This window comes from Eretmochelys imbricata, chromosome 10, assembly GCF_965152235.1.
Source record: "Eretmochelys imbricata isolate rEreImb1 chromosome 10, rEreImb1.hap1, whole genome shotgun sequence".
Classification (NCBI taxonomy): domain Eukaryota; kingdom Metazoa; phylum Chordata; order Testudines; family Cheloniidae; genus Eretmochelys; species Eretmochelys imbricata.
The window spans coordinates 23,913,837-23,929,868 of NC_135581.1; the positions used below are offsets into that span (position 1 = coordinate 23,913,837).

At 38.0% G+C, this 16,032-nt stretch overlaps 1 protein-coding gene across 1 annotated transcript; it reads left to right on the forward strand.

Annotated features, from left to right (window-relative positions):
- The first annotated feature begins 3,284 nt into the window (after positions 1-3,284).
- EMP2 (epithelial membrane protein 2) lies at positions 3,285-10,090 on the forward strand. The gene is made up of 4 exons (XM_077829046.1): positions 3,285-3,362; positions 7,031-7,121; positions 9,215-9,361; positions 9,909-10,090. The coding sequence occupies exons 1-4, from the start codon at positions 3,285-3,287 to the stop codon at positions 10,088-10,090; spliced, it is 498 nt and encodes a 165-aa protein (XP_077685172.1).
- Positions 10,091-16,032: the final 5,942 nt, after the last annotated feature.

Genomic DNA, 16,032 nt, shown 5'->3' on the forward strand with positions numbered 1-16,032 from the left:
AAGAATCATAAAACTGCCGGTCTAGAAAGCTAATTGCATTAAAGACTTCAAGCATTCTGCAAGAGGGAAAAGAAATTCCCCTCATTATGGGTCTTCGTCATGCATTGCATCCCAAGTTTGGGCCTTATTAGTTTGGTATGATCTCAGTTAATGAAGCTGTAGACTTCCTGGATCCCAATAAGGCCCCTTTACCAGCCCAAACCTGGAGAAAGCTCTTTAGTATAGTTCTGATTTCAGACTTTCTTGGCTGGCTTCCAAACAACAAATTGGGAGATTTGAGTCTATGTCAATTACTTGAATTTAGGGAGAAGTTCTGATGTAATAAAAATGTAATTTATAAAATAGGTTAAGCTTGTCACTGCTGAAGAAGCTGCATTTTTCATTGACTTGTGTTTAATTGGATAGTTGACAACAGGTATTGGCATTTGCATGTTATCTTCTGGCTGCCACGAGGAAGGATCTCCCTACTTGGCCACTGTTAAATTCGTAGTGCACCCAGGTGCTGAATTTGACAGCTGTAAATATTTTTTGCTCTCCTATCAATTAAATGTACCTCACCAGCAGGGTTTTTCTGATTCTTTGAGCATTGGGTCTTGTAAACATCTGTATGGCTAGGCTGAATAATTTGACAGGTGACTAAAATCATTAGCAGTTTCATTATTTACATCATAAGGGAGCTGTTGGCCAGTGGACTGAGTACAAAAGAGTTTAGATTCTAGTGGGTTGCTAATCTATATGGGGTGATTTTTCTTCAAGCTTTGGCTCCTGGATTCAAGTTATTAGAAGATTCTAAACCAAATTTCAATGGCAGAAAATCATTTTTTGTTAAAGATTTTTTTTTTTGAGGACCTGATTGAAGTGTTTTGAAAGCTTAAGGTTAGTAATACTGACTTCTTGTGCCTTAACCAAGTTAATACCCAATCTCTAATTCCTCATGACCCATTCTGTGAAATAAGGAGGATGTTTATCTATAGTTTTCTAAAGTACTTAAATCTATGGCTGAAAATCAGTAAATCAAAACCATTAACTTGGTTAAGTGTTTTGTTTTTTTCCCCCTAGGCTGATAAAACTTGATTTTACAAGGCTGACTTTAATTTGAGCAAATCTGGTTAGTTTGTACAGCAGGATAGGAGATATGAATTGAACTCAGAATTGCATCATACTGCTTTTTATACTGTAATACAATTTGCTTCTCTCATGGTGTGGCAACTGACCTGTTGATTCCTGATTCCTTGTTTGGGAATAATTTGTCCAGCAAATGAAATCTTAAACTGGGGAGGGAGTGTGCTCTCCATTCAGTATGGAGATCAGTGGTATAGATGATTTCAAACTACCTGTATACAAAACCACAAGACTTGTGCTCTTCGTTCAAGGAAGAGTTTGGATGACATTAATAGGAACAAACATGACTAGTGGCTTCAGTCATATAATAACCTAGATTTGTTGGTGAAAATTAGCACACAAGGCTAGATGTGGAAAAGGCAAAGTTTAACTGTGAGTAATTAGACCGGCATAAATAGTAGTTTCCTTTAATTTAGAATCCAGATTTAACTTTGCAATATTCCAGTAGGATTTTGCCAACTATATATGGAAAAGACCTATCAGATCAGTCTTCCTTTTCTCAAAAAAATGCTTTGTTAAATGGGTTTATACATCTTATGATACTCCATAGTAGACTCAGCACATTAGTCTGGAACTCCTTGTTTCCAGTATGTCTATATGTTGTCAGCTTTTTTGTTTCAACTTTCGCAGAGTAGTTGTATTTTGGAGGAGGGGAATGCCAGTAGATCCATTGCTCATTAAAAATGCTGTCAAAATAGTCTTTTATTTGGTTAAACTCACTGTCTGCATTGCTGAGTGTACATGTAGTTCATGAGTCCAGCAGATAAGGCTGGGGTTGAGACGATTAGACATGCAACAACTTGGTTGTGGTAAATTTGTAAAAATAGATTGACCATTAAATTAAGTCTGTTATGTGAATCTAGTCATTTAAAAAAACCCTCCATAGTAAAGGAAATGGAGAAACATCCATTAATGTAAACATCTTAATTTCAGTCACATATCAGTGTTCTCATAATGGTATATACAATAGCCTTATACTGAAATATAAAGAGCTTGAAACAGAAAAATACACAACTGAACATAACTAAAATACACTCTCATTGACAAGCATTCTTAAATAGCAAGAGGGAAAAAATGCAATGGATAGCAGGCAATAACACAAGTTTAAATATGTTAAAGACCATACTTTCCGCTCTGTGTTTGATGACTACCCATACCTCTTTCTTAGTGGTCCCTTTCTGATTGCTCTTGATGTCAAAGCTAGGGTGACTGGGCAATAAGATAAAGGTGGAACAGAAAAAAAATTAAGTGACTGACAGTAAATCAGCTACAATGAGTATGAGCAAAGCTACACTTTGGTGGGAAAAGTACTAACACTCAGTCAGCAATAGACAAAAGACCTAGAATAGTTTTTCCTTAAACAAAAACTAAGACCTTTTTGGTATGGTATAATATAGTATACCATGGTTATTGATAAACCTAGCGAATAATTCCTGAACTGCTTCATCTTGTCCTGGTTTGATCGGCAATAGCATCCTTTCGAATCCAGTATTTCTTCCTTGAAGATTTAGGGTGAAATCTTGACCCTACTGTAATCACATTGCCAGGACTCCATCATCTTCAGAGGGGCCAGGATCTCACCCTTGGTCTTTAAAACACTAACTTTCCTAAAAGTAAAGACAAGATCTCCTAAGCCCTGTTTGCTTGCTGGAGAGGCTCACAGTCAGAAATATACGTGCAGCTAGGAAATTCTGTAGAACTGTGTGTCACCCAACAAGGGTAGCACAATGCATCTGTCTGTAATTTGGCATATTTCAAAATGCAACACTCCCATTCATACTCTTGTTTTTTTAATTATAACTCATTGCAACAGGAAAGGACATAAGGAACTCACTAACTAATCCTGTATATCCAGTGAAATTGTTGCATTATGCTATTCTATACTAAGATTGACCAAAGCTACAGGTGAGCCTTCTATCTTTTATAAAAGCGAGTGCTCTAACTTCCTGGCTCAAAATATACAGAATAGTAACATTTTGGCAGGTACAGTATTTCCTTACTCTGAAAGTAATTAATACTCAGACCTTCCTATTCCACAAGCAATTGAGATTATATCCCTGTTTTAAGATGTCAGCTACTCAGTTTATCACTACATAATCTAATTGTATATATTCCTTGTTTTTAAACAGCTTTATCTCAGGCTAAACCTTCAAGGAGCAAACATGTTGATTCTTCTGGCTTTCATTATCGTGTTTCACATAACTTCAGCAGCGCTGTTGTTCATCTCAACCATTGACAATGTAAGTTTCATTCCACCTAGAGATTGTAATTCAGAGCCATAGGTTTCTCCATGTTATACTGACTCAAGCGTCAGATTATGTGTTGTCTAGCTGTGTGTTCGCAGAAAAAGCAGCTTCCCCAGCGTGTGATCTGGGCACAATCATAATTGAAATATAAATACACCTTTATATAAAACGTGAAGCAAAACATTTCCTGGTCCTAGGGTCTAGCTGAACATTAAAAATACAGTCAGATCAAAAATTAAATTAGTTGCTCATCAGGCCAACCCAAAATGTAACTAACTAGCATATTTAACCTCAACAATGCCCCCCTTTTTTATCAGATCCCTCACTTCCCAAAAGCCTGGGTAAAAACCAGCTATTTGTAAGTATAAAATAACATATTGCAGCTCAGGCTCTTCTCTCTTGGTTTTGTGTTTATTTCATATACTTATCTTAAGATTTGCTTTTGAGCTCTCAAAAGCATTTGACAGTGTTAAGATTTAGTACACTTGATCTACTTAATGGGGAAATTCTAGGCTTCTTGTACTTGCTCGAAAGACCTGAAACCTCCTGCTGCCACTGTGCCTGGAAGAGGCAATCCAAATCAATGCCATGGCACTATGTTTCACAGAGCAGCATTCTGCAGCAGAGCAGGGGGATGTGGCCCATGCGTCTGCACTTACATGGATCTATTAGCCAAGAACCCTACACAGAAGAAGTGTAGCAATCTACAAACACTACTATAGCTTGGAGGCTGAAGTTGTGGCTTTGGGGAGAGGTGAAGATTCTACTACACTTCTGCCAATGTCACATACACAAAGCCAGTTAATTTAATATTTGTGTAGGGGGAGACTTTGAGCCTAATAAGCCTTCAGAAAGAGGCTTATTAATACATTTATGCAAGATGTACCATGGAAGACACACTAGAAGCTGAAATATGTTACAGCTTCTGTGCCTGCTTGGAGTCAATTGATCCTCAAAGTTTAGAAATACTTTAGTGTTGTTTGGAAAGGTGAATTTTCCCATTACTGACCTTTTGCTCTTACATAAAGGGATTTTGCTCTAGCAATATCTGTACGTGTCTGGCTCTTCATCTGGATCTTTTCCTTTTGCTGAACACCCTTTGTCCCACTGTTGCTACTGCAGTTACTTATCATGGTACACTCTTGCTAAGAAGGCAAATGTACACACAGGCTTTTGGGATACTGAAAACACAGCTTGTATCTCCATCTGTTTTTCAACTAGCTCAGCAAAGCGCCCCCCCCCCACCTTCCCCCTCCCAACAGTAGCAGAAACTTTGTCTGCAAAACTTTGACTCTCTTTGACGGGGTTGCCTGCGATAGCAGGGGACTGGACTCTGACCCAGGAGGTCCCGTTCAGTCCTACATCTCTATCTTAAGAACTCAAGTTCTATCAGTTGTCTCCTTTATAAACACTTTGGGAAAATATTGACTGAAAGACAGTTAGGAAATATGTTAACTTCAGTGCAAATATCATACACTAGTGTCCAAGCAAATGAAACCCAAGTAACCCTAGCTATAAAGAAACATGCATTCTTGGTCATCTAGTTGCATTGTTTTAAAAAATAATAATAATGAAACCTATAGGTTTGTAACCACCTTCTCAATTTTTTTCTCATTGCCTGAATTGGTTTTGCACAGTGCTGAATATAATGAAAAATAAAACCGTATAAGAAACGGGTGTTCAAAATGCTATATTGAACTGTAACACTTCTTTGTGCCATCCTTAAACTGCCAGTTTATTTAGTCTTGAACAAAGGCCAAGAATACAGATAAGTCAATACCATAATAAAACCTGATAGTGCAGATGTGAAACTGTCTATCTGTGTCTTCCTTGAATTAATATCCAGCATTTCAGGACACTATCCAGTCTGAATTCTTCTTGTAAAGTGACTAATTCCAGAACTGCTTTCCAAACAATTGTTGCATTAACTGACTTAACAATCTCTTAGGTTTCTTATGGGCTATTCCAGCAGCAGACACTACTGTAGATAATATTTAAATGACATATTTTCCCAAGCCCAGCAGAATAAAGGCCTAGGTAGCTATTTTAATTGGTCTGGATTTCCTCAGGAAATATGCTTGGCTGGACAGCTTGCAGTATTTGTAGTGTTGCTATGAAGAAGGCGTTCAGTCACTACAGTGCTAGTTTGTGTTAACAGATGGTATGCCAACAATAGTAATATCACAAGGGGACCTTAATGAGTCACTAGTCGCTTCCAGTCTGATGTCCTACAGTTGGACATTGTACCAAGAGTACAGATAAGTCAATACCAACTTTGCATGATGTCTGATGTTAAATTAGTCAGGAAATTCATGCACAAGGTTCCAACTTCCCACGCCTGTAGTTTTACTCCCTTGCTCACATGCGTTATAAGAGTATCTTATATGCTCACATACCATAGGGCCCCACCTGAATGTACCAGGGAAGGCTTTGCTTCTGTTCATTAAAGGAACAGACACTGGCATTTCTGGCTGGTGATCTCCTACTCCTGACTAGGAGTAGCAGATGCAGCCATCAGCTTCTGTTTTACAGTAGAAACATTGTAGACTTGTGCTCCGTGCACTCGCCTACCTTAACCTCACTATACCCACCACACTTCGCTGTTGCCTTGCAGAGATCTACCATGTAAGCCTCCTGTAGCATAGATAGGTAGAAAGATTTGTGCCCCCTTTCCCCACATGGAGCTCTATTACTTTTCCAACTATAGCAATGGAGCAGAGATTAATAGTATTCCAGTAGTGCCTACTACCCCAGTGTCCGTCACTGGATATATTTACAGTAAGACAGTTCCCACTGCTCTTCACCTGTTGATTGGGTTTTAAGCCATAGGGAGAAATACAAATGTTGCAAACATACATGAGAGGTTATAGAAAAAGAAGCAACTTAAACACATATGAAAATTCCAACTCCTGGATCCTCAGGGGGCCACATTTGAAATTTAGAAAATGTGAACTCTGGGAGCTGGAGCTAGGAATCTGATCTCTATTTTTTCTTGAGGGTAAGGGGACTTCTGACCAGCAGAAAATTGGTGCTTCTCCAGACACGGTAATGTACAAGTTCCTCACTTAGAAGCAGGTATATGGCATGAGCGGAGTTTTAAATCTGAACAACTTATGATTTTTAATCAGTCCTTAAAAAAGCACCTGAAACACTTGCCTGAGCAGCAGAAAGTCTCTCCAACATCTGGACAAAATAACTGGATATTTGTTTCTTGCCCATTCCCTTCCCACTCTTCACAGAAGACTAAATTGTACTTAGCGATTGGAATTGTAAGATTTACTTAATTTCAAAATGTGTAACCAGTTCATGCAGGAAATGTATGTTTGTTTATTTATTGCAGAAGCTGTTTTTATTCATTTGTATCCTAGTGAGTAGCAATTGATCTTTGTGATCAGTTTCTTGGTTGCTACATAATTGTATCCTTAGACTGTATCTCTAGGCTGAAACATCACTTCCAAGTAATTTAAGTGGCTGAAGATGGGTGCTGAGAATGTTGTTATACACGGATGCCCACTTGTATAGCTGTGAACAAGTGCACAGTACAGTTTTTGGACACAGTTAATATATTTAAGCCAAACACTTTTTTTATAAAACAATTTTAAGAGGTGGTCTAACTTTCCTGGTCTGAATTTTTTGTATATTTCCTTTATATTGTTTTACAGGCCTGGTGGGTAGGAAAAAACTTTTCTACAGATGTCTGGAAAGTCTGCATCAATATCACTAACTGTACAGTCATTAACGAAAACAATTCAGGTGAGTATTAGTACATACTATTATGTACTAATTAGTATTAGAAGCTGCTTTTAAACAGTATCATGTAAATAAACTATAAAATGTTGCAAGACAAAAAAAACCTTAATATCTCCATTTCTCTGCCTCCATTTCTCCATCTATGAAATGTGGATGCTATTGCTTTCTCTCCATCCTACAAAGGAACTGAGAATTAATGTTCATAAAGTGCACTAGAGTGTGTTTTGAAAGGTCTGAGATAAAGTACACCCCCTATTTTCTGGCATCAAGAGTCCACAGTAAACTAGTGAGACTAAAACAAAACGGAGGTCCCATGTGACTGCAATGAAGGGCATTAAATGCTAAAAATAAGTTCCAGTTTTCAAATTCTAACTTATTCACTATTCAGGTTCTTCTAGATTAATGGTAGTTACCAGAAATACTTCTGAGGAGTCTAACTTAAAGATTAACAAAACAGAACGCAATGCAAAATCTTAACTAAGGGAAAACAATGTACAATATGGACTAGATTATCCCATTTTTAACATGAGTGACTTCACTGGGAATAAAAGATGTATTTCAGTTACGAGAGAAACAGTAGTAACAATTTCTCTTATCCCATCCATTCATTCTTGGTCTATATCCAAGAGGTGAACAATTTGACAAGTATAATCATGGATGGATAGAAAATCATTGTATTGTCTGTCTACAAGTCCATTTAGGGAGGAGTTACGAAGATGATTAAGGTAATTTATGGCCTCCACCATGGTATGGTTATAGTAAGGACCTCAAGTATTTAAACACAACAAAACCAAACTAAAAGTCTCCACAGCCTTTCCATTTCAGTTTATAGAGCAATAGCTGGATTAATTTACAGGGTTGTGAGACTAAACTGAGGAAGAGATTAACAGAAGTAGAGTTTTACACTGAGTTTTGAAAGCCGGTAGGTCCGTGGTCACTTACTTCTTCTAGGTCTGCTGCAATGCCCTGCTCTGCATTCACGAGCCATCTCCACGGTGGTGGTGGAATATACCTGGTACAGGAGGACATTATTTTGGAGCAAGACAGTGTTTTTAATAACTAAAGTCAGTTCTATTGAAGGCTTTGCATATCAAGACAAAGGGTGTCTACGCTGCAGTTGGACGTGTGACTGCAGCGCGTGTAGATGAACGTGAGCCAGGGTTAATCTAACTAGGTCAGGTATCGACAGCAGTGAGCTAGTTGCCTGAGTACATACCCAGGCTTCCTGGCAGGCTTCTACTTGGGCGGCTAGTCTGCACTGCCACTCATGCTGCCGAAGCTTCACTGCTGTTGGTACCTGAGCTAGTTAGATTAAATCTAGCTCAAGAACGTCTACATCTGCTGCAATCCACACCTCCAATTTCAGTACAGACATATCCCTTCAACTGTACCCTGTATTATAGGGCCACAGTGTAGAAAGCAGAACAGTGAGCCATTCACACTGGCCTGTGTTACAGTAGCTCATCTGCTTAGCATTGCACTGTCCACTCTTCCTTATTTAAGAAAAGGCAACCAGAGACACACTAGCACAGGAATCCTCAAACACCTGACCTTAGGTACTTTCTAAAGGACAGCACTGCTGGAATCCATCCTGAATACTGTAGATCATGCTTGCACTGCTATATTCTCTGACTTCACCTCTGTATAACAGATCAGAAGCATCTGAAGGGAAGCAAGTGATGGAATTGGGAAGGTGTAGTGTGAGAGGCTGGTAAAGCTCCATTTGTGCATTGTGGCTGCAGGGCTGGCAGAGACTGTTTCAAAAGCTGCCTTTAATGGGAAAGCAGTAATAGATTCTAAGACCAGAAGGGATTATTGGGATCATCCAGTCTGACTTCCGGTATAGACCACCAAACGTCCCCCATGTAATTCCTACAGCACATCTTTTAGAAAAGTCAGTAAGAGGGGAAGGGTGAGTGGAAGTAGGAAGGTGGCACAGAGGCAGTGGCTTAAACAAGAAGGGAAAGCTGCAAGAAGGAGGGTAGCCAGCAAATCCCAGTAAGAACAGACTACCTGGGAACAGGTAAGGGTTGGTGCTGGTAGTGGAAGCAGCTGGGGAGGAAGATTTACAATAAAACCTGGTTTTATTTTCACAGAATATCAGTCTGTGCAGGCTGTTCAGGCCACCATGATCCTGTCTACTATTCTGTGTTGTGTGGCATTTCTGGTTTTCATTCTTCAACTCTTCCGCCTAAAGCAAGGAGAAAGATTTGTGTTGACTTCTACGATCCAGCTGCTGTCATGTGAGTGGTTCTTTGACATGTCTCACTTCAATAGCCCTTCCATTAAAAGTGAGAAATAGGGTTCAGAATGGAGCCATGGTACAACACAAAGCAGTAGCAGAAAAATGTTGTACATAATTGGTAAGCTTTTTGCCAAACACTTGTTAGATTTCTAGCTTAACACTACATTTTAAATTTAAAACATAAATTTCAAATTAAATGTTCTGATTTTTTTTTTTTTGGACTTTGGTTTTGACAATTTTAAAAAAAGCATTCACAAAACATTTTGGTATCACAGAATCTCCATTTTCTGCCAAAAATGTTTTGATTGGAAAAACTTCATCCAGCTCTGACTGTATTTTAGTAACGTGACTATTTCAACTTGGCTTAAGAAAAGGATTTGGAAGCCCTGAATTACTCTAAATACAGTTATGATTGTAAAGAGCAGCATCTGGGCAGGGGATGAATAGAGTGGTTGAACTACACACTGTGAGCCTGTATAACTGCTTTAAATCTTTTTTAAAAAGTAACAGACATTGTTTTAATTCTTTCTTTCTTTCTCCTCCAGGCCTGTGTGTTATGATGGCAGCTTCCATTTACACAAATAGGCATGAAGATCTGCACAGGAGTGTTGGATATGAGTTTGATTTTAGTGGCCAATATGGATATTCTTTCATCTTAGCCTGGATTGCATTTGCTTTTACTCTGATCAGTGGTGTCATGTACCTAGTATTAAGGAAACGTAAATAAATGTCAGCAGGTAGTTATTTCTGTCATTGCAGTCCAGAAGCAGAATTTCAGTAACCATTTTGTATATAATCATTTGTGTTTTGTAGTAAAGGTATTGTTTCTCTAAAAATGTACTGTGTTCTTGGTATGAAAGACTATATGGAAAAAATAATGCAAGTTGACTGGAACACTTTGCCAGCTAGGGTCAAGAGTCTGAACAAGCCAAGGCCAAATTAGCTTTCCTTTGTACATTTCACAACTTTAAAAGGCTGCCACTAAATTAGGCATTCATAAGAGTTTGATCCTGCCCTCTAAATGGTTCACATCATGTATAGTGGAAAAGATACAGTACATGCTTATTACACTGTTAGCAATGTGCTACTAGAAGTCAAGATCTATCTGCTTGGGGATAAGTATGGGGAAAGAATGACTGACACACACACACACACACACACACTCTACATTTCCTAAAAAACCATTAGGGGAGTTCAAAGATATGCTCAGTGCCTATCATAGTAGGGAACCTGCACTCTTGCTGTTTATAACTCTACAATACATGCTCTACAAGCTTTTATTAAAACCCCTTGCTTTGAAAAAGTAAACCACTCCCTTTTGTATGCTGAATTTTTTCAGATTGTGAATGCTCTGGACACAAGCAGTACAAACTGTCAATAATTCATTGCACGTTTTGGGTCTGGAATTGGTTCTGTTTGTACATGCTGAAGCTAATTTACAAACAAAACAAACCCTAAATGCTCTTAACTCTGCATTGTGCATGACTTTACTCAACTCTTGATCTACCTTAAAATTTGCTTGCCTCTATTTCAGGCTTTTTTTTTAAAAAAATTTTAAGCTAACATGTTCCCCACTGATGGCACACGTAGGTTTGGATGTACAAGTTAGCATGAAGTATTTACTTGTAAAGTGACTTCATGACAAAACAGGAATGTCATGCTAAAGTATTATTCAGGACTGCCTATTAGGAAATCCTGGCAAAAGATGTACAGGTGGCCTTTAACTTCTGTTGGAGATGTTTAAAGGAGCCTAAACACACCAGCTCAACACATCAGGATGGGGTTTTCCTAAGCCATTTAGCCCTGTGTACTTAAACTTCCTCAAAGTGACTTAAGGATTTTTTAAATATGGAAATAACTGATATAAGCCTGTACTAGGTATTAAACTTAAATAATCTCCACTGTAAAATACAGTTTTGGTTAATGGCGATTTTAAAGGTTGATCATCCTTGAAGGTTGTCATTTTTACTTGTCTATTGTAATGTGTGTTTAAAGTAACATTTTATAGTTTGGCATAATCAATCTTGGCCTTTTTTACCTACCACAGTTGGACAAACCCCATGTCTAGAAAAAGGAAAGCTAGTAGGTTTTGAATAGGCCTGTAACTAGTTACACTTGAGTCAGATCAGTAATAGCATAGCTCTACTGAAGTCAGAGCTACACCCTATAAATCAGTGAAATAGCTGACCCACACATCTTCAGTGAGATAACACATGTTTGACTACTCACAAGGTAGGAATGGATACAACTAAGTGAACCATCTTAAACATGGGAATGGGTCTTGCTCTGTTTCCCAAATGGGTGGTGATTATGTATTACTTGCAGGGGGCAGGAAAAAACTAATGGCTTAGGGTATGTCTTCACTACCCACTGGCTCAGCAGGTAGTGATCAATCTACTGGGGATTGATTTATCATGTCTCATCTAGATGAGATAAATTGATGCCTGTACTCCACCTCAGCAGAGGAAGTAAGCAGAGTCAACAGGGGAGCCGCTGCCACCACAGCTGACTTGCTGCTGTGAGGACAGCCAGGTAACTCGAATGAAGATACTTTGACTTCAGCTACGCAAATAGCATAGCAGAAGTTGCATATCTTAGTTCAAACCTCCCTCCCTAGTGTAGCCCAGGCCTTTGAGAACAGGTAGAGTAAGAGGGAAACTAGATTTAAAGTAGGCCCAGTACTATGCTTTCTTGCCCTTGTAACATGACAGTGCTAATCTCCTACCTGCCTTATTTTCCTTCTAAGTGTGTCCTAACTTGTGAAGTTCCTAACTAACACTCCTTTAATTTGTAATATTTGTCCCCCAATCTTCATTCTGTTAAAGGAATAATTAGGTACGCAGAATAGAATTTGTTCTGTATATAAACAGATGTACTATAAGGAAAGGGTTAAAGTAGCACTCACCCCAAGAATTTGATATTCTGGCTTACATTTCATGTAATGAACGGTAAAATGATCTAATGAAATTATAAAGCAAATACTTGGACCAAAACTATGTAGCTGACTTATGGCTAACAGTCCAATATTTTATAAAAGTTCATACATTACAGTATAAATACTAATTGTGCCACTGACTGGCTACTTGACAGATACTTCAGTTACTTACAGTAAATCATTTTACCTGGGTCATTTTATATTTGACTATTTAAATATGTAAGATACAGCATGCATATATGTACATACATGTATACACAATCATGCTTTCATAATGAAAGCCCTAACACCCTAAAGCAAATAGCATATGCTGGAAGAGTACATACAGCTATCTATAGATGCTGCCATATTTTAGTTAGACCAAGTGTGAATCTTTTGTACACTGAAAGCTCAAACTTTTCTTGACAGTTTGTGTCTTGTGACAGGAAAACCATGGTTTTAGGATATTCTTTTTACCTACTCTGCCTTGAAAATATTCCATTTTCTGTGTTTTATATACTCTGAAATTGTACATGAAAATAAAGCAGAAACAACTACTGTACTGTAACAGCAAGCTTGATACATTTGATAGCCCTTACATTGCCTTAAAGTTCTGGATCCACTTAAACGTTGTGTGTGAGTATTTCTGTGCAAATAAGTAAAAATCAATAGCTCTTTCCTTTCCCTGTGAGATCCTCATTAGGACACTATAAATGAAAACAAGTTGGTGGTTCATTATGGGAGAAGTAGCAAGAAGAATTTAGTCAGATAAGGTAGATTTTCTTTAGTTGTCTCTAGGTGACTGGAAGTAGCTAAGCAGCTGGAACTTCATGGTCTCACAGTGTGGCTATGAAGAGGGACCCTTTGATTAAAGTGGAGCCTGCTCCTTTAGCAAAGTAAAACCATATTGCTAGCATATAAATTTAATAAGGCTTTAGCTGAGTGTTTAAACTAGGACATAAGGGAAAGATGACAGAAACCAAAGAGCACATAATTTAGACAGAACTTAGATCAAGGAAGTAGGTAATACAAAAATCTGTATCCAGTGAAAGGAAGGACCCAAAACAAACCAGGCCAGGAAAAGATCACAAGAAGCGTGTGGGCCATCAGCAAAGTATAAGGAGGTAAATGAACAAGGCATCTGTTAAAAAGTGAAAGTGAGGTCTATGTACAAATGCAAGAAGCTTAAAAGCAATATTAAAATGCCTGGCAATGGCAGAGGCCTTTCATATAATAAGCATTACTGAAACATGACATCAGTTAGGCTAGGACTTCACTATGAATTACACAGAAAAGATAAGACTATACCAAAGAGGTGGCCAAACAGCACATTATTTAAAAGATTCAATTGAATCCAATGAGAAGTATTGAATGGAGAACACCACGTGGCTGAATGTGGATGGATACAAAGCTTCTGCAGTCAGATGTAAATATATTAGGAGAGCTACGCTAATAGTTTGACTCAAAATGATGAGCACACACTACTCAGAGGTCAAACTACCAGCCAAGGCTAGGACATCGCTGGGGGAACTGGTCCAATGACACAACAGGACAAAGTTTTGTTTGAAGAAGCAATCATTAAAATTGTTTCTCTAAACAACCAGTTCTAAAAACACACAAGAGACGAGGCTTTCTTCAATTCAGTCTTATGCACAACAGAATAGCTAGTTAGACTCACTTTTGAGAATTATGAAACAGTGACCACAATATACAGTAGTTAAGTTCAACTTCTTAAGGGGAAATAAGATTCCAGAAATTGATACAGTAACTCTAAACTTTAGAAAGGGAGATTTCAATATGGAGAGAGCTAGTCAAAGGTACTAAAGTAAAATTCTTGGACTATCTTATGTTTTTCTTAAGTCAAATCCATACCACATTTAAGGAGGCATGCACACTACTAAGCAAAAAAGAGACAGCCACACAAGAAATATATAACTAAAAGGCAGATTGAAAAAGTTATTCAAGAAAAACAGATCTTTCAACATTTGGAAATCAAATCCTAATGAAGCTAACAAACAGGAACATAAGTTACAGCAGGCAATAAGATATCTCAGAGGGAAGTTAGGAAGTATAAAATAGATTCTGAAGAACACTATAAACAGCGAACACTATAAAAGAAACAAGGAATTCTTTAAGTATATCAGAAGCAAGGAACCTGCAAAAGAATCAGTGCATCTGCTGGGTCAGTATGGGTTAAAATTAAGGACAATAAGCACCTGGCTGCAAAGCTAAATGTTACAGGTTGTTTTGTTGTGTGTGGGTCTTCACCACAGATGATGTTAGGGAATTACCTACCCAAAACTCCTCTTTGTTGGTTAATAAAGAGGACCTGGAAAAAACTGATCCAGATTATATGTATCCAAGAGTTTTGAAGGAGTTCATCTGTGAAATGACTGAGTTATTAGCAAAGATGTCATTAGAAATAATTTCTATGCCACAGGAGTGGTAAAGTAGCAAGTGTTGTATCTGTATTTTAAAAAGTCTCTGAGGGTATTCCAGGGAATTGCAGAGCAATAAATCTTACATCTTTACCTAATCAACTAGTTAAAATGATAGTTAAAAAAAATTCACAATGAGCACATTATTATGGTAAGGTAGGGTCTAACCAGTATGGTTTCTGCAAAGGAAAATCATGCCTCACTAATCTGGTAGAATTATTTTAATGTGTCAATGTAGTATATAAAATAGAAACTGCTGATAATGTAGACTTTCAAAAAGTATTTGACAAGGTCTCTCACAAGAGACTATTATATAGGTATGACGTGACAAGCAAAGTATTGCAAGATACAAACAGAAAACTGAATAGATTCAGAGAACACCCTCAGTGTAGCTAAAGTTCTATCATTTGACCTGATCAGGCTGAAGTCATTCAGGAGCAACCCTACGCTACTTCTTGTGTGGAAGACAGAATGAGGGATCAAGCAATGCCTACCTAAATGCTATGTTAATGGATGCATACTTGTATTAAATCTTGCTATGGAGTTAGCAAGATTAGATCCACCCACAGTTTAAAGTCCACCAGGGGTCAAACAGCTTCTGCAGCTTCCCACGAAAGCATACCAATCTCTGAAAACTGCAGGGCAGCTACACTGTGATCTGTCCACACTTCTACACCATATTATTCCATAGCCACAGCATTAAGATCCAATGTCTGGTTTGGCAGAAATTCAAATAAATTGAGCACCCATCTCCAACCTACAAAATCATTGCTTTTGAGTCATTAGAAGTAGAATACATGCAAACATTCACTCAAAAGAAAATGACGGTGGGTTGTTACTTCAAACAACCTAAGTTCCCCATCCCAGGGTGGGATTTGCTTTGTCCATGCAGTAAGAGAGGAATACCAATTTTGGAAGAATTAGTTTTCATGTATGTGTTGTCTGAACTTGACAGGTAATTTATTACCAGTCAATGTTATAATATTCTCATTCTGAGATAAGCATATGGAAGAATATATTACTGAAACCATAAGGCCTATCACTCTGAGGAAGAATATTACAGTTGGTTGGAATTATCTTCATGTTTGAGAATGGCAGACTTGCCTCTGGAAGGAAAACCTTTCTTGCTTGAAATCTACACATCACCCAGACAAAAAAACTTTCTGTTTACCATAAGAATGTAAGATTTCTTTCAATTTATTCCGAGTCCCACTTTCTCAAAAAGTAAACGTGTATGATGACTTCTGTAAGGCCTTTGTGAGCCAGTTATACAAATAGGGGCAAATCTAAATAGTCTGACACCTCCAATGCACTGCC